General features: G+C 37.3%; 1 protein-coding gene across 5 annotated transcripts in view; it reads right to left on the reverse strand.

Moving 5' to 3' along the window:
- The window catches only part of RNF13 (ring finger protein 13), a 219,542-nt gene that overhangs the window by 137,645 nt on the left and 54,674 nt on the right, over positions 1–27,223 (reverse strand). For 4 of the 5 annotated variants that reach the window (XM_078070449.1, XM_078070446.1, XM_078070451.1 and 1 more), the window contains one exon: positions 2,255–2,384. In XM_078070449.1, coding sequence (XP_077926575.1) covers positions 2,255–2,368 — 114 coding nt within the window. In that variant the 5' untranslated portion in view covers positions 2,369–2,384. Of the gene's footprint in view, positions 1–2,254; positions 2,539–27,223 lie in introns of those variants that run through there. The other variant, XM_078070443.1, reaches the window with a different exon arrangement.

The following is a 27,223-nucleotide window of genomic DNA, read 5'->3' on the forward strand; positions in this document are numbered from 1 at the left end:
AAAGTACCAAGGAATAGGTGCTATTAAAAGAAAATATGAAAGAATTACATCTCCAAGGAAAAGCTATTAATTGGTTCATTTATTGATTTCTTACTGTATAACTCTCACTAGGCACCAGAAACAAAGTGCAGTAAGACACAGTCCTGCCTTCCAAATACTCACAATCTAGGGGGCTTACTGACAAGTCAGCAACAAACTATAGTAGCACCTCCATATTCTCTTAGAACTCTAACTAGGTTGGACAAACATTGTTGTCAGGAAATTAACAAATGGGAGAATTCAACTGCCAAAAATAAAATCATCTGAATTTTATCTTTTCAAAAGCAGCATCCTAATACCAGTCCAAAATGGACCAAACTGATGCCCAATTTATTTAAATCTGTAATACTACACACTACACTACTACACACTGAAATCTTTCAGGATGCTCTTATTTAATTAAAAGGAAGAGCTAAACATTTTCTGGCTTTTGACTCACTTCCTTTTAATGCTTGTGTTATCACATCTAGTTCCTCTGCCTTGATATTTAGTTCCCCTTTTTACTAGTTACATGCCTTCACAATCTACTCTCCTCCAGCTATTTCTGCACCGTCAGCCTTCTATCCTTTAGTGTCAGCATAAAGACCCCCATTTAGGCAGCTCCCATGCTGATGGTTCCTTCCCTAGATGATATCAACATACATTCCACACATTTACTTGCCTGAAACACGGGGAACACTGCTGGCAAAGACTGATTGTACTTCTATACCTAATATTTTATTTTGTGTCTATATTAAAAAGAAAAAAACCACCTCAGACAGTCTCATACACTGTTGGAGGTAGTGGGTGAAGGATGAGGAGAATGATAATTATAATGAAGATAAAAAAGATAAAACTTTTATTATCTGTAGATACTGTTCTAAGCAGTTTATCTTATTTAAAACATTTACTATCTGTTAGATACTGTTCTAAGCAGTTTATCTTACTTATCACTACAACATACCAGTTTACAAATAAAGAAACTGAAGTACTTAGAGTGGCTAAGTAATTTGATTAGGATCACACAGCTGGTTAAGTTCCCAGAGCAGGCCACTGAAACTTATTTAACCCATCACATAGCTGAACCATAAAATAAAAATCCACTTCAGGTAAAAAGAAAAGAAGGAAAACAAGGAGTGGCAGATGTTACAAACAACAGAGGAAGAGGAGGGGAGAATAGGGAAGAAATCAAAGGAGAAAAGGGACACACCGAGAACTTCATTCCCTGATCAGTCCATAAATCCTCTATTTCATTTCAAAAGTCATCCCAAGAATATTCCAAGGACTCTGGGGACCAATTTAGAGGAAAATTTGCACGTCAATGGACTCTTAGTCCTTAAAGGTTCTACTTTTACTCCATCTACACTATTTCAGAAAAAAATCTAATCAACCAGTTCCCTACTACAGAGGATAACAGAGGGTGACAAATTTCATATGAATTAGAGTTGCTATGATTCAAAAGTTAGGATATAGAAACCAGCCTGGCTCTCCCAAATTATGCAATGATTAGGCCTAGACACTTCCCCAACTACCACAGTATACAGAAACATGGCTGAGGACCACATGAAGCTTCGGTCAGCAACAGTTCTAGCCCTTCTGTCTCTAGAATTACCTACTGTCATTAAGCAAATCACTTGTACCCAGAAATTAAAAATAACATATCTTTAACACAGTACCTAGAGTACAGATGTACATACATACACACAGTTAATTCTTCCTTTTCTGGCTTCACAGAAAATATACACTTCCCAGGGTAGAGGACAGTAAGACAACCTAGAAAGAACTACTAAGGTTTTGAGGAGCAATGTTCTATAAAAACTTTTCTCAAAGACAAGATTGTTGTGCTTTCCTTCTCATTAACATTAATCTGAGCTTGAAATTTTCTATAAGCATCTTATATAATTTTTCAAAATATCGTCATCAAAGTCATTAGAGCTATGCTAATTACCAAGAAAAACAGTAAGATTCTACACAAATATACAGCATGTAGATACATGTGTGCATGAGCTCTCCTGAGAGTGCACACACTCTCAAGAGCAACATTTATCAGGTACTTATTGTGAGATCTTACGTTAGATATTAAGCAATAAAATGATGAGTAAGGTCCTCCACTTTCAAATAACAACTATGTATACGTGCCTGTATGTTCATAGGTAAATGTCTTATCATTTAGGACTTATAAAAGCTTTTATCTGAAGAATGCTTTTTAGACATGAATAAATTTTACTGTACTTACTGCTAAAATGTCTGCTTCTACAGGTAGTAGGTTTAAGAATGCAAAGAGCTGGACAGTCAAGATGGTATAGACTTGTGTGGCCGACAGCATGAGCATCCCTATGGAGAGCAGCATCTTGCTGTAAAATCACCTGGAAGACAAGCAAGTAGGTAACAATGAGCTCTGGTGCTTTGTCCCTGAAAACAAGTCATTTCATATATTAATTCCTGATGTCCAAAAATCTCTTAACTACAAACATGGGTTAACATTAAAATTAAACCTATTTCAAAAGCGTAAGAATTTACACAGATTTGGACATTTAGGTAAACACCCAAAGTTAGTCAACAACTACCTAACTCATGGTGACTAAGTTCTGTGTTTTAACCACAAAACAAATGTCTTCCTGCAGTTCTCGGTGTACAGTATAGCTTGTCTACTACCTCAGTTATGAAGGGAACTAGATTTCAATCTAAATAATGGCTTAAAAACACTTCACAATTTTTACAATTTTAAGGAATTTTTATACTTCTTTGAATACAACTTATAATTTCTCATGTAAATTTACTTATTTATTCTTGCATATTGTACCCACTTTAGAGAAGGTAAAAAAATAGCCATATATTATAAAGTAATATGCTTTGCCCTTTCCCTCTTGACAGTATATACCTTTTTCCCTCTCCACATCCCAATGTCAACAGTGCAGCTACCTTTTCCAACCTCATCCAATTTTCTACATGAGTCCTTATCTTGCAGCAAAAAGATACCATTAGGGACTAAACAATAAGCAAGTAATAAGTATTAAAACTCTCTTGGTAGGCCTCAACCATTGGTATAACATATATTTTTTTTTCTTTTAAGATTTTGTTTATTTATTTGACAGAGAGAGACACAGCAAGAGAGGGAACACAAGCAGGGGGAGTGGGAGAAGGAGAAGCAGACTCCCCGCTGAGCAGGGAGCCCGATGTGGGGCTCGATCCCAGGACCCTGGGATCATGACCTGAGCCGAAGGCAGACGTTCAACGACTGAGCCACCCAGGCGCCACCGGTATAACATATTTTTTTTAAAGTTGAGAACAAAGTTTGCAAAGACAAGGGCCTTTATAATGAATTAGTTCATTAAATGCCACCAACTCAAGTAAGACCAATTTTGATGATGATTACTGTTGATAAGGCTCTGTATTTGGAGACTACCATACAGACTCAAACTGTGACTCTTTGACACACACTGAAAGAGAAAGACCTCTGAATACTTTTTGAACTACCTTCTTACAAAGCCATTAAGATCAAAGAAGAAATAAAGTTGAAAACATGTCAAATGTATAGCTCTATTCCACAGAGACAGAAAGTAGATTAGTGGTTGCGGGGGGCGGGGGGGGGTGGCTGGAGGTAGGAGTCAAGGGAGGGGTGGTGGGCAGCTAGGAATGGGGAATAACTGCCCATGGGTATGGGGTTTCTTTTCAGGGTGATTAAAATTTACATTGTGGTGGGGCGCCTGGGTGGCGCAGTCGTTAAGTGTCTGCCTTCGGCTCAGGCCATGATCCCAGGGTCCTGGGATTGAGGCCCGCATCAGGCTCCCTGCTCCGCGGGAAGCCTGCTTCTCCCTCTCCCACTCCCCCTGCTTGTGTTCCCTCTCTTGCTGTGTCTCTGTCAAATAAATAAAATCTTTAAAAAAATAAAATAAAAATAAAATAAAATTTAGATTGTGGTGATGGTTGCACAACTTTATAAATATATTAAAAATCACTGTGCTGGGACACCTGGGTGGCTCAGTCGGTTAAGCATCTGCCTTCAGCTCAGATCATAATCCCAGGGTGCTGGGATCGAGCCCCAGAACCCCACATCGGGCTCCCTGCTCAGCAGGGAGCCTACCCCTCCCTCTCCCTCTCCCTCTGCCTGCCGCTCCCCCTGCTTGCTCTCACACTCTCTCTGACAAATAAAAAAAATTTTTTTAAAAATCACTGTGCTGTTCCCTTTAAATGGGTCAATCTTATGGTGTGTGAATTCAGTCTATAAAGCTTTTTTTTTTTAAGTATAGATTTGTTGATATTAGTTTCTTACGTAAAATATATAATATACCTCTGTGCAGAAAAGAATTAACATGGCAGGCCTGAGGCTGCTATCCTTAGAAAGACCTGCTTGCAGGGTTGGCCCTTCACGGGCATCTGGGAACTTGGATTTCAGGAGGGTTGTATCATTCCCCCATAAGAACAGCTCATTGTGTCTGAACTCTGCAATGTGGTTATGTTGAAAACACATTTTCTTTCTGGGAATCTGAAATTTTAAACATGCTAGGCAGAGGGTACATACAGAACATTCCCCAATAGAAATCCTGGGCACTGAGCTTCCCTGGTAGACATTTCATATGTGTTGTCATAACTCAGTGCTGAGGAATTAAGCAAATACTATATGACTCCATTGAGAGAGGACTCTTAAAAGCTTACATCCAGTCTTCTCTGGACTTTATCCCATGTGCCTTTTCCCTTTGCTGATTTTGCTTTGTATCCTTTCACTGTAATAAATCATAGTTATGAGTACAACTAGATGCTGAGTCCTGTAAGTCCTTCTAGTAAATCACTGAACCTGCAGGTAGTCTTAGAGATCCCCAGCACAACCACACTAGATAATTTCTGGCCAGAAATCATATCATAACAAATATGCAAATCCTCATAAAATAAGGTACAGTTACCACTAAACCTTGTTAGAGAGAATATGCAGTATGTTGACTACTGATGTGTTTGAGAAACTTCATCTGAGTAAGAACTATGACTTTCTTTGTAAAGTTCTGGAATTCCCAGCCAACTCTGGGGGTAAGGAGAGGGAGAAAGAGTTTAGAGGAAAAATAACTCTAAGGGTATAATAACCACAACAACTATAACTGATCACTAAGTGCCAAGCATTTCTCTAAGCATGTTATCAAGTTACACTCATCTAAACCTAACAACTCCCTTTTCATAGATAAGGAAAACTTAAGTATTGGTAAGTAACTTACTCAAGTTCAAACAACGAATAATGGCAGAACCGGGGTTCAACAAACCCAGGCAGCTTCCAAAATCCACACTCTAAAGGCCAATGGACAATAACATCAATAATCAAGGTTGATGTTCAAAAGGTAATGACCCTATGCTTAAACAGGTACTCAAAAGCTTCAAACCAAAGTTCATGGCACAACAGCCACTTAATTGTTTCCTTCTTTTACTCTGGATATGAGGGGGAGGAGGGGACTGGGAGAGAAGGAGTGCATATGTGTATATTTAACAATATGCAGTGAGTTTGGTTATACTTATTTTTGCTTTTATTGCCTTTTTAAAAATAACACATTCTGGAGTTTTTATAGTCTCTATTTACAAAACTAGTTCTTGTTCATTGTAAAAAATGTACAAAAAATTTAAACCACTCATAATCACCAAATTAAGGAATAACCAGTGTATTTTGATGTATAACCTTCCATTCTTTTAGTTATATGTATGTTCAAATATATATTTAGCAAAATTGGGGATATACGGTATGTACATGTTGTTTTGTCAAATGTATTCTTTTCACTTCATATATTGTGAATATTTTCCTAATTCATTAACTATACTTGAAAAAATTAAAAATTTCAAACCCTGTACCACAACATGTCCTGGAGAACCATTGCAGATAGCAGTCCAGGAGGCCTTCTGGGGCTTCCACACCTTCTAAACATTTTTTTTTTTTTAATGTATTTCATACATTGGGTTTCCACACATGACTTTGTTTATACAAAATGAAAACTATTGGTTTAAAACAGTGTATAATGACCACATGTCATTCCATATGAATGTGCTATAACGGATTTAATGGAATCTCTATTGTTGGAAATTTCTTTTTACCATTATAAACTCTGCAATAAATACTCTTGTAGTTAAACCTTATAGGCACACCCTTAGTTTTTTTAAGGTCATAGGAGTAGTAGTATTAAAACTGTGCCAAGAAATAGGAGATCTAGTATTTGACAGACCTAGGTTTATGTCGTAGCACTGACACATACTAACAGTGTGATTTTGAGAGAAAATGATTAAGCTACTTCATCTGTAAAAGCAGATTACTCAGGATTTAAAAAGATAACTCTGGAATAAATACAAAAATGCATATAAGGACCTAACAGCAGCGGAATATAGGAGGAAGAGAATTTGAGTGGTGCTGCCAAAAGACAAAAGAGGAAATACTAAAGGAGAACTACAGTTAGTGGAGGTCAGTACAATGTGGGAATTTTTTTCACTTAATGTTTGTGAAATACTCTGGTGGACATGTAAACAGATAGTGATAAATAGAAGTCAGGAGCTCTACCCAAAGCATAGAGAGATTTAGGGATCATCAACAAATAGGTGATAACTAAAGTGGTCTTAATGTAAAAAAAAAGTGAAAATTAAGAAGAGAAGAGGGCTAAAGAAAACTGAAGAATATCTAACGTTAAGGGTCCGGAGAAAGGGAAAATAGAGAAAGACTGATTTCACAAAAGTCACCAAAGAATTTTGAAATCAATGTGGGGGGGAAGGCAGGCAGTTAGTCAACAGAGGTAAACTATAAAGAAGTGGCAAAAAGTCTAAAATCTTCAGAGTCTGCCCAATCTAAACAATTTTATTCCCCAGCAGTCCAAAAGGTATCCTTACTCTGATCAACTCACGACTTCCAAGAATGCACCCTGCTGTCACCAGCTCTATATCTTCATTCATGTTATCCAGAAATTTAAAATCCACTCCACTATCTTCAAAGGAAAATTTAGGAGAAAACTAAGAATCCTATGATATCCTATGCAAAATTTTATGTGTAAATATACACCATTTCTGTAAAAAAGATCCATGGTTATTAACACACATTCTAAAAAAAAAAAAAAAAAAATCACACAAATCTCCAAGAAGTCTTCCAGAGAGAAAGGTTAATAAGCTTAAATCCTCAATGCTTTCTTGTAACACTTAAACTACTGGGTTAAGATATATTAGGCAACATTATTTATTAGGAAAAGGACTTCCTAATTTATGAAAAGCATGACAAGTGGAAAAACTATAAGCTAATTATAAAAGCTTGTCACCAAAACAAAAACATTCCCTGAAACATTCTTGAAATCAAGTGTGACCCTTAAAGAAACCTGGAAGCTACTCATGGACTATTACAAAAAGTGGTTCCCTTCCCATAGGAGACTTTCCTATGCTGCCCTGATACACACCCACACATGCTTGTCTGTTACAATCCAGTATACTCTTCATTGAGTACAAAAGCTGCACCTGGATGAATGTAAGGTTCTCAGTGAAGATATATGTTGATATGCTATGTTCCCAGTCTGTATTCTTCTACAAAGCTAGTGGAACCTGGTGTCAGGTTATGGCCAATCATTTATTAAGAGTGTTAATGTCAACCAGAACCCCTCACTGCTCATGCAGAGTGGGTATTATACCTTTCTTCACCATTACAATTCTCATCAGCCTCTTATCTTTGAATTAATTCAACTACTGCGGCTCCTATAGCAGATTTCAATAAAAGTATTGTTTGTTGTGACTTTTATCACCCCCAAATAGAACACATTCTATTGAGGACATTTCTTTAGAACCATGTTTAGAAAGAGCACACAGAAAAGCCTTCTAATAAAACTGAAGCCACCACCTTGGCCCCTCTGGCCAACTAAGTAGTCTAAGTTTTAGCAAGCACCTTTAACCCTGTGTGATTAACTAAACCTTTCTTGGTGCATCTATAGATCATGCATTGTTTCCAGTCTGGGAACCAAACCCTCTTACACAACCTGCCCCAACCCCCACTCCCCCAGGCACCAATACACAACCTCCAGGCACCAGGATGTCTGGAGCTGCACATAATCAAGTGTTATAGACCACTGTGCTCCCCTTTTACTGATTAATTGCCCTAAAGTTCTTTTAAAAATCTTTGGGCCAGGCAGAAACCTCAGAGCTGGTTTTTGGACAAGAGTCAGCTTTCTTCCCAGGTGGTGGGCATCCTGAATAAAGCTCATATTCCTTTCTTTCCCCCCCGCCAAGTTTTGTTTTTTTGTTTTTTGTTTTTTGTTTTAAGATTTTATTTATTTGTTTGAGAGTGAGAGAGAGCATGAACGGTAGGGAGGGGCAGAGGGAAAGGGAGAAGCAGACTCCCTGCTGAGGGGGAAGCCAGGTGCGGGGCTTGATCCCAGGACTCTGGGATCACCACTGGAGCCGAAGGCAGACTCTTAACAGACAGAGCCACCCAGGCACCCCTTTTTCCAAGTTTTTATTTAAATTCCAGTTAGTGGGGTGCCTGGGTGGCTCAGTTGCTTAAGTGTCCGAGTCTTGACTTGGGCTCAAATCATGATGGCAGGGTCGTAAGATCGAGGCCCACGTCAGGGCTCCATGCTCAGCGTGGAGTCTGCTTATCCCTCTCATACCCACCGCCACTTTCGTGAGCTCACTCTCTCTCAAATAAATAAATAAATATTTCAAAAAATTTAAATTCCAGCTAGTTAACATACGGTGTAATATTTGTTTCAGGTACAGAATTTAATGATTCATCACTTACATACAACACCCAGTGCTCATCACAAGTCAAAACTTTCCAGTCAAAACTTGTCTCTTGAGTATTGGCTTTTCAAGCAACAAGCAGCTGAACTTCGGTTTTTGGTAACAAAATCTTGCTTGTTACAAATACCTACCTCTTTTCTTCCATACCACCCTCTCTCTCCCTTTCCATATCTTTCCCTCTCTTTCTCTCTTTCCTTCTCCTCTCCCTCTCTCTCTCTCTCTCGATAATTACCAAAATAGAACATGACTCTATATTCATTCTAAGTATTCCTATAATCAGAGTAAGGCTGCATAGTCTCTCATGGTTCATCTCCCCCAGGATTGGTATAATTCTTTTTAAAAATATTTGGTAGGGGCGCCTGGGTGGCTCAGTTGGTTGAGCATCTGCCTTCGGCTCAGGTCATGATCCCAGGGTCCTGGGATCAAGTCCCGAATCAGGCTCCCTGCTCAGTGGGGAGCCTGCTTCTCCCTCACCCACTCCCCCTGCTTGTGTTCCCTCTCTCGCTGTGTCTTGCTCTGTCTCTGTCAAATAAATAAATAAAAATCTTAAAAAAAAAAAAATAATTTGGTAGACTTCACCAGTGAAGCCATTTGGTCCTGAGCTTTTCTTGCTTGGGAGGTTTTGAATATTGATATGATCTCCTTACTAGTCATAAAATCTATTCAGATCTTCTATTTCTTTATGATTCATTATTAGTAGGTTGTGTGTTCCATTTCAACTTGGTTATCCAATTTTTTGCTTTACAATTGTTCACAGTATTCTTTCATAATCCTTTTCATTTCTGTAAAATTTGTAATAATGTTTCCTCTTTCATGTCTGATTTTAGTTGAGCCTTCTTTTATTCCTTAAGTCTAGCTAAAGGTTTATTAATTTTGTTGATCTTTCCAAAGAACCAAGCCTTGATTGTTACTTTTCTCTTAGCCTTGTCTTTCAGAACTTGAACACCTATTGTTGTTGTTGTTGTTGTTATCTGTATGTTGTTGTTGTTATTATCCGTATGGCCAAACAGAGCAAAGATGCCAGTTATTCATCTAATGCTGGTCCGGTATTTGCAAAACTTAAAATTTAAAAACTTCCCCAAGCATCACAGTAAATCCTAACCTCACATTTAAATCTGTGACAATACCATACAATTCATCCACACAAAATTACATCCTAAACCTTCATTTTACAAATGGGGATGCATTTAATAAGCGTTTAAGGCCAACAACTTTCAGGAAATTCCCTTCCAAACAACTTTTTATTCTGAAGATAACTCACATCCTGACATCAACTAGTTCAATGCCAAATAGCACTCATGAAACAGCTAATCATCTCCATAGGAAAGCCTATGAAGAAACTCAACTCTATTGGTTCTCAAGCTACTTTCCTGAGCATGACCAGCATTCCAAAAATGGACCAAAACACTCCACTGCTAAAATAATGGTAATCTTTTCCTAATTTGCCAAAAGATTTAATGGACAGTAATTTCAATTTGCTTTTCTCCATAAATTTATTTTATATTACAAAATGCATCAAAAGAATATATGCTATAGCAAGCACTAACAAAAAAAATAAGTGAACAACTGGGGCGCCTGGGTGGCTCGGCCATTGGGTGTCTACCTTCGGCTCAGGTCATGGTCCCAGGGTCCTGGGATCGAGCCCCCAGTCAGGCTCCCTGCTCTGCGGGAGGCCCGCTTCTCCCTCTCCCACTCCCCCTACTTGTGTTCCCTCTCTCGCTGTGTCTCTCTCTGTCAAAGAAATAATCTTTAAAAAAAAAAAAGTTTAAAAAAAGTGAACTAGTTAACTACTTTAGTGCAAAATTTATAATAGCCAAATCATATTTCATAAAATAGATTTTTTTTAACAAAATGTGCTAATGGTCATGTACGTATATTGTGTATATATGGTACTATGTTTCTTCTAAAATACTATAATCACTTGTTGTTTGAATTGAGAACATCAGTAACTTCACAGTATTCCCTAAAAAGCATCATGACTTCCAAGAGTTTTAACAACTGAGAACTACTAATATAAATTAGATTCCCATTAAGCATGGTTTTTTAAAGAAATGGTTGAGAGGCTGTCAGGAACAAAAGAAGTGTTACAAAAGAAAAAAACAACAGGCTTAATTAACTTTTTAAGCAAAAATAGGATGGCTAATGGTTCTTTGAAAGGAAACCATAGGTTGCCCATCTAATTTCTCTAATGCAAAGCTATCCAAACTAAAAAAAGGTTCATCTAAGATTTTTAACCATTACCATCAACAAAAGCAAAATTTTTTCAGGTTCCATGACAATGCTTTACAATTTGATTTTTCCCAACAAATGAAACAAAATGAACAAATTTTTAATTTCAAAAGGTTAGGAAATAGCAAAACATCAATTCTTTCCAACCTCAGGGCCTCATACAAACTATTCCCAATGTTTAGTATGTAGTCACATTGACCTTTTTCCCCATAGAAACAGTATTTTACTATTTCCCTCAAAATATCAACTATAATAGAATCAAGGATATTTCTACTGTTAAGTGACAGAATTCATGTCCTGTTCTTCCACAACATATACCCTCTCTTAGTCTTATGCAAAAATAAACAATGAGTTCTCCTTTTTTATATTAAACATTATTGAGCATTAGGCATTAAAAATAAAATTAATCAATTGTGGTATGTACATATAATGTAATTCACTACACCAATGAAAATGAACAACAGTTATATAACACAGATGAATTTCACAATAACCCTAAGCCAATAAAGCCACAGGGAATGCAAACATAATTCCACTCATATGAAGTTCTTTAAAAAACAAAGCAGATGACATTTTGCAGAGATTCACACTTAAGAAGTTAAAACAAAGAAAAATGAGGAAGTTATCATAAAAATATACAATGGGTACCTCAAGGGTAAGAAAGGGGACTGTGATCAGGGAAAGGGTGCTTCTAGTATGCCACCAATATTCCATATCTCAACCTGGGCTGTGGCAAGATGGGAACTGGCATTATCATTATTCCTTAAAAACATACAGGATTTTTTTAAAGAAAAAAAAGAAGAGAATAAAGTAGCCTGCCATTTAAAACAAGACTTTTTTGTTTTGTTTCTCTGACTACATGGAAATGTTATAAAAGCTGGCAAGTAGTAGCTTACCGAGATCACACTCACACTAAGCACGTCAACAAATAAGCAACTATTAAAATCCAGACTCATATCCAACCCCAGTTACAGCTTCTCCTTCAGTGGACAGGAGATGGTATCTGGTAATGTGTACTACTCATATTATTAACATGTACTCCAGCTGTTTCTTATCACCAAGGAAGTTTGGAAAATATGCTTTAGTCCAGTACAGCACTTATCACCTGGGGGCCTAGGATAAAAATTTTACACAATGTCCCCTAGTGAATCCTTAGATCAAGCCAAATTTGGAAAACATGGTTCTCAACCATAAACTGGCAACTGGCATACCAAGTCATTATTCATAAACTTCAAGTCAAAGAGGTATGGAATAGAGAGAGTGAATTAGAGGGAGAAAAAAAACAGAGAATAGGAACGCTAACAAAAATACACGTCATAATTCTCTCAAATACCACCGTTGTCACCAGTGCCACAGGTTGCCAACCCAGCCACAAGCCACCCAGCAAACAAGAAAAACACAACAATGAAATCGCTTTCATGGATATCAGAATCTTAGGCACCATTTAAGGAAACATGGCAGGAAATTGTTTTCTAGGTTATCAAAAATACCATGCTTGGTATACTTCAAAGTATCAATCTCCTGAACCAGAATATTTTTTTAGATGCTTCACACAAAAGTCACCACCATCTCTATAGATACATCAGTAGAGAACTTAATTTTAAGCCAGGTACTCTGCTGAGTACCTGACAGGACTGTTTTCCCATCTAATCCTCAGAATAACCTGCTCAAGTAAAATGAGTATTTTTGTGCTAGTATTCCAGTTTCCCTATTTTAGGGGACACGATTTCTATACGTACTAGAGACTGAATAAATGAACCAATTTCCATACCATTATCTCAGCCCCTAGCCCTCCCTCTTTAATTTATGCAGAATTTTTGAACAAAAAGCTGAGCATGCCCGCTCAATGACCCATACAGTTTGGATGATAAGCATGAAATCTGGCCAACTATGTTAATTGTGGAGGAGCATGGGACACCAGATCAAGTTATACCATTCCTCCTGATAACTGTTTCTTTAAAATATCACCCGAGGGGTGCCCGGGTGGCTCAGTCAGTTGAGTGTCTGACTCTTGATCTCAGCTCAGGTCTTTATCTCAGGGCCGTGAGTTCAAGCCCCACTTTGGGCTCCACGCTGGATATGGAACCAACTTAAATGAAATAAAATAAAAATAAATAAAATATCACCCCAGAGCTCTATTCCTGGCCTTCTTTTATGTACACCCCACTCTCCCTTGGCAAATGCCTGCAACCTGCCTCTGTACCCACCATGCCTCACTTAGTCTCCTCCATGTTTTTTTTTTTTACTCCTCATAATATTCATTACTTTCTATCATATTATAGTTTCCTTAAATGTCATGTTTATGGTTTAGTGTCCATCTTTGCTGTAAGACTATAAACTCCTCCAAAACAGGAATCTTTAATTTACAAATGTATCACAAGTATCTAAACAGTACATGGCATGTATTATATGTTCAATATTTGTAGAATGAATGCACACATGACCTCTCTTGGTATTATCTTCTACAGAGCCTCTGAATGTGGCTACCCTTTAATCATGGTAAAAAAAAAAAAAAAAAAAAAAAAAAATTAAGACCTTAACACTAAAAGTATTTTATGTGTACATTAAAAAGAATGAATAAATATTATAAAAGAAAACAATTTGCTAATACATATAAAGTCTGAGTGGTAGAACTCTATATTGTTTTTATTTTCTTTATATTTATCTGCATATTTTAAAATAAAAAAATTAGGGGCGCCTGGGTGGCTCAGTCATTAAGCGTCTGCCTTCGGCTCAGGTCATGATCCCAGGGTCCTGGGATCAAGCCCTGCATCGGGCTCCCTGCTCAGCGGGAGGTCTGCTTCTCCCTCTCCCACTCCCCTTGCTTGTGTTCCCTCTCTCGCTGTCTCTCTGCCAAATAAATAAAATCTTTAAAAAAAAAAAACTGAAACTTTTCTAAAAGTCTATTTCATTTATATAATGTATACCAAACAGAAGCCTAAAAGAAAATATACAGAAATCTTAACCAAAATCCATTCCACTTGTTCAAGTTTTCTAAGTGCGCATTACTTTTACACCAAAAAAAAAAAAAAGTTAACGAGCAAGCAATAAGGTCTTACAATTCACAAGTCTATTCACAATTTAAAAATGAAATGATTTCTTCTGAAATGAAATGTACAATCAAAAAAACAAACAAAAAAACAAAACAAAAAAGTGTGAAGAAAGGGCATATCTTAAGCCAAGAGTTAAGAAATCCTTTGTTGTTTTCTCTCTGTAAAGCATTCAAAAGGTTCCATCCCATGCCATAGTCCTTTTAGATATTATTGCCATAAAGTTCAAAAGTAACAGCCATTTGGGCTCCAAGGAATGTACATCAGTTGGCAATAAATCACGATGAACCACAGGCAATAGCTTAACTGTGATGCCATGGATTACTAGCACCCCACTTCCATTGCCAAGGAGCTCAGCACTGTGTTCACAATCAAAAACATGACCAAACCAATACCAAAACTTCAAATTTTAGTTCTAGCTCCTGGAACCACTCCAGGGATCAATTTTCTATCAGCAGGGGTTCAATAATGAGACAAACTATAAAGTAAATTAAACAGAATGTTTGACAGAAGTAATTAGTAAACGATGATGGAGTAACTATAAAGATCTAAGGGATGGCAAGGAGCAGGAGAGAAGGAGTCTACATTTTAAATACATACAGTTTATAGTATGTCAATTATAAGTCAATAAAGAAGTTTTTAATTTTTTAAAAGAAACATAATTATTAAACTATAATGAGAAATACTTTTTCCCCCTTCTTTTTTTTCCCTTGGTCCCCTCCCCAAGGCTGGGGTTTCTCATTGGAGAAGGTATGGCTGCAGCACACTAGAGAGAATTTCACCAGGCTATCCAAACCAGAGTTGGTCCAGTGTTGCCAGGCAAGCAGGAAACAATGCTTTGCAGGCAAGGTGAGGCTGGTGGTCAGGTGTGCAGAGGTACTCAGGGCACTGCTGTAGGCACAAGGCCAGGAATGCACAGTATCCATGCCAAGGGAACTGCAGGAAACAATTCCCTGAGGTAAAGACAAGCCAAGACTGGTGGGCCCATATGCAGAGGTAGGCAAGGCACTGAAGGTCCGAGGTGCAAGATACCCACTTCAGAAGGGCCATGGCAAATAGTCACCAGATCTGAACTGGGGCTGCGAGATCACTGAGGGCCTTTGCATTTTGGGCACATGGCTGAGGCAATCACCAGATGTCCTCAACCATGTGGACTGCTTGACAGACGATGCAACAAGAGCAAGAAAAGGAAAATACAGTTCACAGGAACATGGAAGAAAAAACCCCTTTTTCTAGTAAGTTCCCTCTAGCACTCTGTCCCCTCCAGCACCCTGTCCCCTTCAAGGCCTGATAAAGCTTGACATCCTGCTCTTTGTAAATGAGAACCAGTCCTTTATTGCAGAGCAGGTATTGATGGGGAAGTTTGGAGCACAAAGAAAATAAATTGGTAACTGACTCGGTTAATTTTCTGTTCATGACAGTATTTAAATAAGGCAGTGTTTCTCTCACTTAACAGGAGAAAAAGGAAAATAAATATATGGCCATTAGCATGTTATTAAGCCCAGAATCTGAAAGAGCACTGACAGTCTCTTTGAAGTATCATTGATTTTTAAAAGCCACACATATTTCATATTTTATTCTAGGCTATTATCCATGTATGTTTTAAAATAAAAATGTTCTCAATTACATAACAATTGATTGTTATGTTTATCAGCTTCCAGAGGCAGCCCACATTCCCTGACTGGTGGGCCCCTTTCTCCACCTCCAAAGGCAGCAATGGCAGATGATACCTTTCACATCACATTATTCTAAACTCCTCTTCTGCTTCTTTCTTCTAAATACCCTACCTGGACAATCCAGGATAATCTTCCTACCCCAAAGTCCTTAACCATATCTGCAAAGTTCCTTTTATCACATAAGATAATATACTCACAGGTTCCAGGTATTAGGATATGGACATCTTTGGGGTCACTGTTCTGTCTACCAAAATAATTATTCCATTTCTCATCAAACCTTCAATTTATTCATTTACATCAGTATGGAATCATGGATTACTATTTTGTTCAACGGGTTATAAACTGTTACAGTTAATTATTTTGATGCCTAATTGTCCCCATCTTGGCTCAAACTGGCTTGTGTCTTTTTGATAGGTCTCCACCATTCTTGAGCCCTTCCTTGTTTTCTGACAAGATTTTCCAGTCTCATCTTATAGTTTTTCTGCCTCTGCCCAAAACCAGCCATTTCTTCAAGGAGAATATCCTTACAACTTTTCTGGAACCTTGTGATTACTTCAAAATAAAAAATATATATTATTTTATTTTAATCATGCCTTCTAAAGTTCATAATAAATTATTTGAGGCTAGTCTAAATATTAGTAGTACAGAGGACAGAAAAATTACCAGCTATAAAAAAATCACTGTGGGGGTGCCTGGGTGGCACAGTTGGTTGACTGACCGACTCTTGGTTTCAGCTCAGGCAGTGATCTCAGGGTCATGAGATCGAACCCCGTGTCAGGCTTGGTGTTCAGTCTGTTTGGGATTCTCTCTCCCCCTTCCTCTGCCCCTCCAACTCATGCTCAGCTCATTCTCTCTTTCTAAAAATAAGTAAATCTTTTTTAAAATAGAAATCACTGTGGTTTCTCTCAGAAACCCTGACAAATTGAATTTTTTTTTTTAAGATTTTTTTATTTATTCATTTGACAGAGAGACAGACAGCGAGAGAGGGAACACAAGCAGGGGGAGTGGGAGAGGGAGAAGCAGGCTTCCCGCTGAGCAGGGAGCCAGATGTGGAACTCGATCCCAGGACCCCAGGATCACAACCCGAGCTGAAGGCAGACGCTTAACGACTAAGCCACCCAGGCGCCCCTGAATTTAACTTTTAAAGTGTTATTGCCTATTGCCAAGACTTATAAGGAGAGTTGTAATATAGGGATCAAAGTTCTAATCCTGGTTCCATTGTTTACTGACTTGTTAATACCCTTGCAATTAGCCCCTATTCTTTATACATTATTCATTACATTACTATCTAATAAAATGTTAGTTTTTTTTGTCCTAATGCTAAAAATAATGCTCACTGGAAAGTATAAAGAAAATATAGAGGGGCGCCTGGGTGTCTCAGGCAACTAAGCATCAGACTCTTGATCTCAGCTCAGGTCTTAATCTTGGGTTGTGAGTTCAAGCCCTACATTGGGCTCCATGCCCAGCATTTAAAAAAAAAAAAAAGGAAAAGAAAAAAAATTGATTACCCATAATGTTAACATTCATAGATAACATTAGTGTTTCTCCTCCTGTGTTGCAGTTAGTTCTCACAGTTGGTTCTAATATATCCTTGATCTCCAAACCTCACTTTCAGCTCTTCTTCCTACTGCCACCCAGTTAACCCATAATGAACCCCAGCTCACCCAAGATACAAGGCACAAAGGCAACAACTTTATGATATACTCCATAACCAGTTGCCAGAATTTCTTAAAATCTAATCCCTTATTCTATACCATTCACTTTATTCACAATGGTTCTGCTTCTCTGATCCAACCATGAGTGACAGTGTTTTTTCCACGCATATTTTACATCATTTGCATCATGTTATATTATGACTTATATGTTTTTTAGCTGAAAGTTGTATCAAACATTTCCCCTTTGTAATAAAACTTCTCACAACATGTTAATTGTTGTTTATTATTCCATTATATAGTTCAATCATGACTTTGTCTAACCATTCCCCAACTGTTAAGATGAATCCAACTATTGCAATTACAAATAATTTTATGATAAATATAAATATCTTCACACATTTCTGATTATTTTCTTAGGATAAATTCCTAGATGTGGAATCACTACACCAAAGAAACATTTAAGACTTTATACATATTGCTTAACTGCCTTCTAGAAATAATGTTCCATTTATACTTCTAAATAAGTGTGCAGTTCACTGCACTAATTATCCTTTCCTCATCTTAGTTGATATTAGGTAAAGTTATATGATACCAACAGCTAATGTTTATTGAATGCTTATTAGATTCTTGGCTAAGTACTTAATATGCATTATTTTTTTAATCCTCACAATACTATCAACAGATAGAGGTCGATTCTACTATCTTTCCATAAAGAAACTGAGACTTAGATCAGTAACATAAAGTGCTTATAACAGTGCCTGACATATAGCAAGCACTTTATAAGTATTTACTCTTATTTTTAAGTAACTGGCCTAATGATGCCTCTTATACAGTAGAGCTAATATTCAAATACAGATCTGTGTCACGAAATCCCAGCCTTTCCAGACGATTTGATTGTTGTATAAATTTGTACTGCTTTAATTACTTGTGAGGTTGAAACTATTCATAATAAAATTTTAAGGCTAAATATTTGAAAACTTTCAAGAAAAATGGAGAAAGGTAAACTGATGTATATTAATGATAATTCATACACTCACATTAGCTTTGATTCCAATCTTATTTTTATTACTCATGGATCTCTAAACTAGATTCAATGATAAGTATGGTTTATCCCTAAGGCTTTCTCTGTAACATCAGAATTAAGTCCCCCTCCAAAAGCTTGAAGATAATAAAATGTTCTATCTTCTATTATAATGGCCAAGTATGTGTAACAAGATACCAGGAATTAACTAGTATAATTAGAAAATCATTCAACACTATGCTGGAAGGACACCCCAAACTATTCATATTTAGGATAATCTCACATCAGAAAAATAAAAATTCTTTAATGTTCCACTTTCCAATTTCTTATCTATCTGATCCAGTTCATATAGGTAAAAAAGAAAGTAAATGACTATTAAAAGCAATGAACATTACATAAAAAAAATCAGTTGTGTTTCTACACAGCAGCAATGGACTATCCAAAAATGAAATTAAGAAACCATTCCACTTAGAAAGGTACCCAAAAGAATAAAATACCGAGGAGTAAATTTAATCAAGGAGGTGAAAGACTTGTACACTGAAAACTATAAAATATTGCTGAACAAAATCAATGACTTAAATAAACGGAAAAATACACCATGTATTAGGATGACTAAATATTGTTAAGATGGCAATACTGCTGAAAGCAATCCACAGATTCAATACATTCCCTGTCAAAATTCCAATAGCCTTTTATGCAGAAATGGAAGTCAATCCTCAAATTCTTATGGTATGGCAAGAAGTCCCAAATAGTCAAAACAATTTTGGTAAAAAGAGAACAAAGCTAAAGGACTCACACTTCCTTATTTAAAAATCTTACCGTAAAGCTACAATAACCAAAACAGTGTGGAATGGGCCTAAGGACAGACATACAGATCAAAGGAATAGAATTAAGATCCAGAAATAAACCCATACATTTACGCCCACTTGATTTTTGATAAAGGTACCATGACCACTCAATGGGAAAATAACAGTCCCTTCAAGTAGTACTGGACAACTGGGTATTCACACACAAAACAATGAAGTTGTACCCCAAACTCAAAATATATATAAAAATTAACTCAAAATGGTTTCAATGACCTAAATATAAGAGCTAAAATGATAGAACTCTTATAGAAAAGTTTTCATGACCTCAGGTTCAGCAACGGAATCTTAGATAGGACATCAAAAGCAACTTCAACAAAAATAAACTGGGCTTCATCAAAATTAAAAACTTCCTTACATATGAATGTTCACATCAACAATATTCACAAGAGCCAAAAGGTAGAAAGAACTCAAGTGTCCATCAACAGATGAACGGATAAAGTGTAGTGTATACATACAATAACAATTACTTAGCTGTAAAAAGGAAAGAAGTACTGACCCATATGACAATGTTGCTGCAACAACAGGCAGAACCTTGAAAACAGTATACCAGACACAAAGGTTACACATGGTATGATTGATTTCTCTAAGACTTCTATAACGAACAGGAGTTATCCAGTAAATCCAGAGAAATAGAAAGCATACTGGTGGCTGCCAGGGGTTTGGGGCAGCAGGGAATGGGGAGTTACTGCTTAATGGGTATAGGGTTTCATTTTGGAGTGATAAGAATGTTTTGGAACTAGACAGAAGTGGTAGTTGCACAACACTGTGAATGTATGAAATGTCGCTCAATTGTTCACTTTAAAATGGTTAATTTCAGGTTATATGAATTTCACCTCAAAAAATTTTAAGCCATTAATGTTTATAATAAATGTTGGACAAATGTGTAAATTATAAGCACGGTTCTTTTTTGAAAGTCGAACATGTAAATTACAACACAGTAACTAGGCCAATAAAGTATTCTTCAACATTTTATGAGGTTTTTTTTTTTTTTTAAGATTTTATTTATTTATTTGTCAGAGAGAGAGAGCACAAGCAGGGGGAGCAGCAGAGGGAGAAGGAGGCTCCTTGCTGAGCAAGGAGCCTGATGTGAGACTCAATCCCAGGACCCTGGGATCATGACCTGAACCGAAGGCAGATGCTTAACCAACTGAGCCACCCAGAGGTCCCTATGAGGTGTTTTATATCTAAGCAAAGTAAAAATTCAATTCCTACTCTCTTCTCATGACTTGATTTAGAAATATTCATCCATCACAAGGTGGTATTTCTCCCTGGAAATACATTCCTCTTTAAAGTTTAACAGGATATCTCAGTCATTAGAAACTGAGCCTGAACTACAGTCACATTCAATCAAACTTCAACAAATTTCTAGCCCTTTAAGAAAGGATTCTAAATCAAATTCTTATAACTGACCAGAAGTTCTCTTACTTCAATAAGCAGAATATCCCAAAATTTGTCTTTTCAATATATATTAATGTGGCTATGAACATTTAAATGTTCTAATATCCAAATATTTATAGTTACTGATACCCTAAAACCACAAAATTAACACTGGTCCTCAGACTTTGTTGAAGACTAAAAAGAGTTAAAAGACTGATTTCCTCAAGTAGGACTACATCATTGAAATAACATATCTTCAGGCGCCTGGGTGGCTCAGTCGATAAGCGTCTGCCTTCGGCTCAGGTCATGATCCCAGGGTCCTGGGATCGAGCCCCACATCGGGCTCCCTGCTCTGCGGGAAGCCTGCTTCTGCCTCTCCCACTCCCCCTGCTTGTGTTCCTGCTCTCGCTATGTCTCTCTCTGTCAAATAAATAAATAAAATCTTTAAAAAAAAAAAAAAGAAATAACATATCTTCCTTGTGTATCATTCTCTTAATAGGAATGTAAAGGTAGATATGCAAATGCCTGATCAGGTTACTTCCTGCATAAAATTCATTAACAGATTAAGCAACTTTCAGAATAAAGTTCAAAACTAAACTGTAGCTTAGCAGAGAAGGTTTTTCTTTTTTTTTTTAAAGATTTTATTTATTTGACAGAGAGAGACACAGCGAGAGAGGGAACACAAGCAGGGGGAGTGGGAGAGAGAGAAGCAGGCTTCCCGCAGAGCAGGGAGCCTGATGTGGGGCTCGATCCCAGGACCCTGGGATCATGACCTGAGCCGAAGGCAGACGCTTAACGACTGAGCCACCCAGGCGTCCCAGCAGAGAAAGTTTTTCAAAAACTGCCTGTACTACTCCAGCTTTGTCCCTTGCGGTTCATTGCTCCTCAGTCTTTCTTCTCTAACCATACAAACTTTCTCTTCTCACAGACCCTCATTATGTAAGTGCCTTCCCTATGCCACCACAATGTAACAAAACTCCCATTATCTTTAAACTCTTTGAAGTTAGGGATTATACCTTTTCTGATTTATATACTTAGCACCTGGCACAAAATCAAAGGCTGTTATAAAATTCAAGTATGAAAGTATGAATAACCATTAAGATCCATTATTAGAGTCTAAAATACTATGGCTTGTTTATCCTACATAATGGCAAAAAGGGAAACTATATATTAGGCTATATTTTGCTTTATTTTTTAAAATTATAATGCAGTCACATTAGTAAGTAACATAAATAACATTAATTTTGTAGACATCTTTTTTTAAATATCTAGTTCATTAAGTATAAATTTAGTCTGATTACTAGACAATGGGAGTGCAGGATCAGCTCTATTTTATCTTCATTAGTAAAATGAAACATTACTGCAACAAATATTTTGTAAGTCTTAAAAGCAGATTTTTCTTTAACTAGGAAATTCCAACATCATTTTATAAATAAGGAAATGAACTGAGAGGTACAGTTATGTAAAGTCACCCCGCTAATTAGTGGGCAAGTTTGCTACACCCAGATTCCCTTAATGTTGATGCTTACAGCTTCAATATAATCTTATTTCCATTTCAACCTCATAGGCAAGCCAGGCACCTTCTCTTTTTCCCAATCGTCAGTCTAGTGAGTACTTGGGTCCTTAATACTTGCTACATTTAACTGATTGCTTTAAGATCTGGCCCCTGCCTTAACACAATTCCATCTCCCTATCATAAACATTAAATGAATACCTACATTTGCTGCGTATTAAATAGATCTAAGCCATTCCATTGGGAAGAAGGGGAAATGGGGAGACACACATGAGTAAGAATAACATAGTCCTTCTTTCAAAGTGCTCTACAATATTAGTTACAATCTGGTACAGTACTCTTATCTATTTAAAATTATGAGTTGGGGGTGCTTGAGTAGCTCAGTTGGTTAAGCGTCCCACTCCTGATTTCGGCTCAGGTCATGATCTTGGGGTCATGAGATTAAGCCTTGCGTGGAGCCCTGCATCAGGCCCTGCGCTCAGTACAGAGTCAGCTTGTCCCTCTCCCTCTACTCCTTTCCCCTCTCATGCTCTCTAAAATAAATAAAATCCTTTAAAAAATTACGATTTTATAAATTTTAAGAAAGATCTAATTACTTTCCATTATTAAAATAGACTTTATTTGTCCCACTAGAAGGTAAGGTCCATGAGGGCAAAGATTTGTGTCTCTGGTTCACTGATGTACTCTGAGTGCCTAGAACAGGGCCTCTATAAAAGTTATTTAAGTATTTATTGAGAGCATAAATGATATAAGTATTAGGATCCAAGTAGTAGGATGCAAGTCGTTTCCAATAATGTGACAAAATATGTAAAACTTTCCTTACCCTAGTGTATGTGCCTAACATTCAATTTTTTCATTGGCCATTTACTCAGACCTTGCATTAAAGAGAACTAAAATTAGTTCAGAGATGGATAAACTATACTGTTTAATTTAACATCATGCCCTACCCAACTGCTCCAAACCCTAGTAAATCTGCCAAGAAAAGAAACCTACGAGTCCTTCTACTACTTATACTTTTTCAAGTATAGAGGGTCTCCAGATGTTTTCCTTCTTTCTTGTAATAGGTCAGAATCGGTATTATCATCATTTTACAGAATGAGAAACTGAAGCCAGAGAATGGCTGGCAGAGGGATTCATTCACAGAATTTCTATTCTTCCTACCACATCATGCAGCCTTCTCCTCTGATCCTTTGAGATTTTTCTCCCACAATCCTGGCTATAAATACAATCTCTCTGGGTCCCCTCATCCTTGCTGTCCCCATAACAAGTGCACAGGCTCCCTGATTTTAAAGGTTTTGCTATTAATTCAGGGTAAAAAGATGACAAAAATAACAAATCTGGAGATACTACAATTCAATGTTCAACATGTGTGTATAAATGCCTATACCTGGCACTATATAAAAATCACAGCACCTTTCCAGGTTCTTACTGTGAGAATCCTGAGCCTCCGATTTACTCCTTCTCTTTTGAAATAATAAATGTGAGCATTGCTAGGTTTCCAAAGTTTCCCTCTCTACTACCATCCCTCTCATCCTCCCAGGACACAAAATATGTTATCAGGGAAAAATAGTGGGTATATCTCTATTAAGTGAGAAATCTGCATTTCTGAGGACCTTCAGGAGTTACATCACTCCTATGAAACTGACCCCACGGGAGGGCGATTGCCTCAGACCACCTCCTCACAATGGGCTTTTCCCTTTTGGAATACACAGAACTCCCAGCGCCCACTGTACATTTCCAAACATCTGAACAACTCCTCAACATTGAAACTAAAATCCCTATCATAAATTCTCCTCCTAAATTCCCTTCCACCAGAACCTGTTCTTCATCATAACATCCTTATTCTCATAAATAACATCACTATCCTCCCCAAAATTTGTCTTAGGCCCATACTCAGGTCAGTTCCCAATACTGATGTCAACATTTTCCAAATCTATAGCCTTCCTTACAATCCCACCATCATCACTTCTTGCCTCAACTAACTGTAATTAAACTCCACAGTATTCCTACCTCCAGGCTTAAACTCCTTTACTGCACTCCTGTTCCAGATTCATATCCATAAAGAGGTCTTCTTCTCAGCTTAGAATCATATACAAAATCCTTATCATGGCATTTAAGATCTCCATACTCTATATCAATCAATCTACCTTTACCAGCCTGTTCCTTAAACATACAACCTTGGCAAATTTTCTCTGCTTTCCTACCTCTATCGCCCTGCTTGGGTAGCATCTTTATGAGGAACGATCTTTCTTCTCCCATCCTCCTCCAACTGCTAATAACCTTTCAAATGATCATATCCTCAACATAAAAGGAAAAAGGCTGAGGCATATATCATTTATTGAACACATTCTGTCTGGTCCTTTACAAATTATCTTAATCCCCACAAAAACATAATGGCTTAATAGGGTATTTTTGAGGAAGGAGCTGAGGAAACAGAGGGCCAAAGGAACTTAACCAAGATCATCTAAAGAAGCAAGAATCCAAAATAACCCCCTAGCATTCTGTATTTTTTTGTATTTTTTTTATTTTATTTTATTTTTTATTTAGGAAGGGAGAGACAGAGGGAGGAGGGAAGGAGAGAGAGAATCTTAAGCAGGCTCCACACCCAACGTGGAGCCCAACATGGAGCTCAATCTCATAGCCCTGAGATCATGACCTGAGCTGGAATCAAGAGTCAGATGCTTAACCAACTAAGCCAACCCAGACGCCCCAGCATTCTGTTTTTGTTGTTGTTTTGTTTTGTTTTAATAAAACATGGCACAAGATGGACAAGCTTTATAGTCAGGATGCCTAGGTTCAAACTGAGTTACTCCACTAAAAATCTGCATGAACTCTTAAGTATTTGCAAGGTCTTCATTTCTCCTTCTATAAGAAGGGGATAACTGTACTACTTACCACATCAAAAACAGAATTATATGACATAATGTAAAGTGCTTAGAATTATATTTGGCCCATAGTAAAAAAAAAAAAAAAATCAGTGTTAGCTATTACTACTGTTGCTGTTATTTATATGTTATAATATGTAAACTGACAGTACCAATTATATGTTCTCGTTGTTTCCAAATCAACTTTTGGGTAAAAGCTTTGTAAAGTTTAACAATGTACTTTTGATATATACTCAATAAATATTTGTAGAATACACAAATTTTTAAAAAATTATTAAACCATGCTTTACTAAAAGAAATTCACTTGTCTATTAGTTCTGTTTCCTCTTTTGAGAAAACTAACAATGCTTACTAACTTTCTTCCCTTTTTCAGGTCATATGAAACTACCATAAGCAATGCCATATGGTAGTAATATATCAAATGGTACAAAATACTCTTTTGACTCAAACTCATTTGTCTTCTGCTAAACATTATTAACTCCCAGGTTTTAAAATGTCCAAAATGACACTTTTTATTTAAACACCAACCATTCTTAGGTCACAGCAACATGAAGTGTATACCATATCTAACCAAGCCACTTCATTTTATACATCTTTATGGCAAGAACTATAAAACATAAAATGCTTCAAGTCAAAGATATAAACTTATCATACCCTTAGTCCTGCCTTAACTTTGTTAAAATTAGTGCCTGAAAAACAACTGATATATCAAAAGAAGGGTGTTGAATGCTAGTAACAGTTTGAATGCTTCAGGGAAATAAGCTTTAAACAAGGATAGATGAGAACTTACTCCAAACCCTTCAGTATTAAACCTCACAAACCAAGATTATGTCCACATGATTTACTATTACACATGGAGACAGCACGCTGGCTGGCTTCAAATAAAGACAAGGTAAAAATATGTATTAATAAAACAGTTGTCATTTCTGACACAGAAATAACCAGGCTTCTACCCAATCATTTCAAAAACAAAACAACAAAAAAACCCAAAACGTTTGAGGCTTAACTATGTAAAAGGTATTTTATTTCAAGTAATTCCTATAATTCTTCCCTTACTCACAGGTAATGTCACAGAATACTGCCACACGGTTAAGTGGCAGAGCTGAAGGCTGGACCCAATGAAATGTGGGATCCACTGTTTTGCCATAATCCACAATAATATGGTATACATTTACATCTTCCTCTTCATATACACATTTTTTAAAAACTGAAACAAATGCTTCATAAAATAATATTTAGTTTTACTCCATAGGATGTCCTCTGATTTTTTTTTTCTTTCTAACGTTAATGTCAATGCACTAAATTGATTCCAAAACCCATTAATAAATCCTCATGGCCTCCAAACTACAGCACTGCACTACACTTTTTACGTTCTGTTTAAATTCTTTTAACTGCTACGATTCCAGTTTTGTTTCTCTTCCTTGGAGCTAATCTCCTCAACCCATTAAAACAGGTACTTAAACAGATGAAAGCCTTGAAAAGCCCATCCTTAAATCTTGAATTGATCTGCTTCTCTACTACAACCCTTTGGAGGCACACCCATCTTACTTATTTATATTGTATCAAAAACTGCAGATGTTCTCCTTGGAGAACAACAGATCATTGTCGAAAGGAATGCATTCGTTTTCACTGTTCCTGCTGCATCACTGAGGAGTATTTAACACTCAGGCAAGTTTGGGGCAACCGAAACCGACCTGAGCAGCTGCCCACGGTGCTGAAACGGAGGATGGAACAATAATTTTGGAAATTTACTACTGCCAGATTAAGACAAAATAGAGGAATTCACCAAAAACTAGCAGAAAACACTCAGTGGCTGCCACTGAAGTTGCCTGAGTGCTTCTGGGATCGCTTGGTTTCTGCGTCTGCCCATTCCCTCACTGGGACAGAGTTCTTTGATCAGTGGGGGTCAACTCCGTAAGTGTCCTGGCAGAGTTGCCGGCTTTAAGAGGGCAGGGACATGGAATCTGTCCCTAGTAGAGTCACGTCCCACCTTCAACCTGAGCTTCCAGCGGGGGATGGAGGGCGATTACAAAGAAAGGAGGTGACTGCCCTCCTTTTTTCAAAGGCTACACAGTCCCCGCAACTTAAGCGATTTCGCCCGGGGACTTTGCGGCAGGTACTTGACCAAGAGAAGCCTTCCAAACATCTTCCCAGGCTCTTGCCACCGCAGGATGGGAATGTGAGAAGCAAAACAGATCAT

This window comes from Halichoerus grypus, chromosome 1, assembly GCF_964656455.1.
Source record: "Halichoerus grypus chromosome 1, mHalGry1.hap1.1, whole genome shotgun sequence".
In the NCBI taxonomy this organism is placed as follows: Eukaryota; Metazoa; Chordata; class Mammalia; order Carnivora; family Phocidae; genus Halichoerus; species Halichoerus grypus.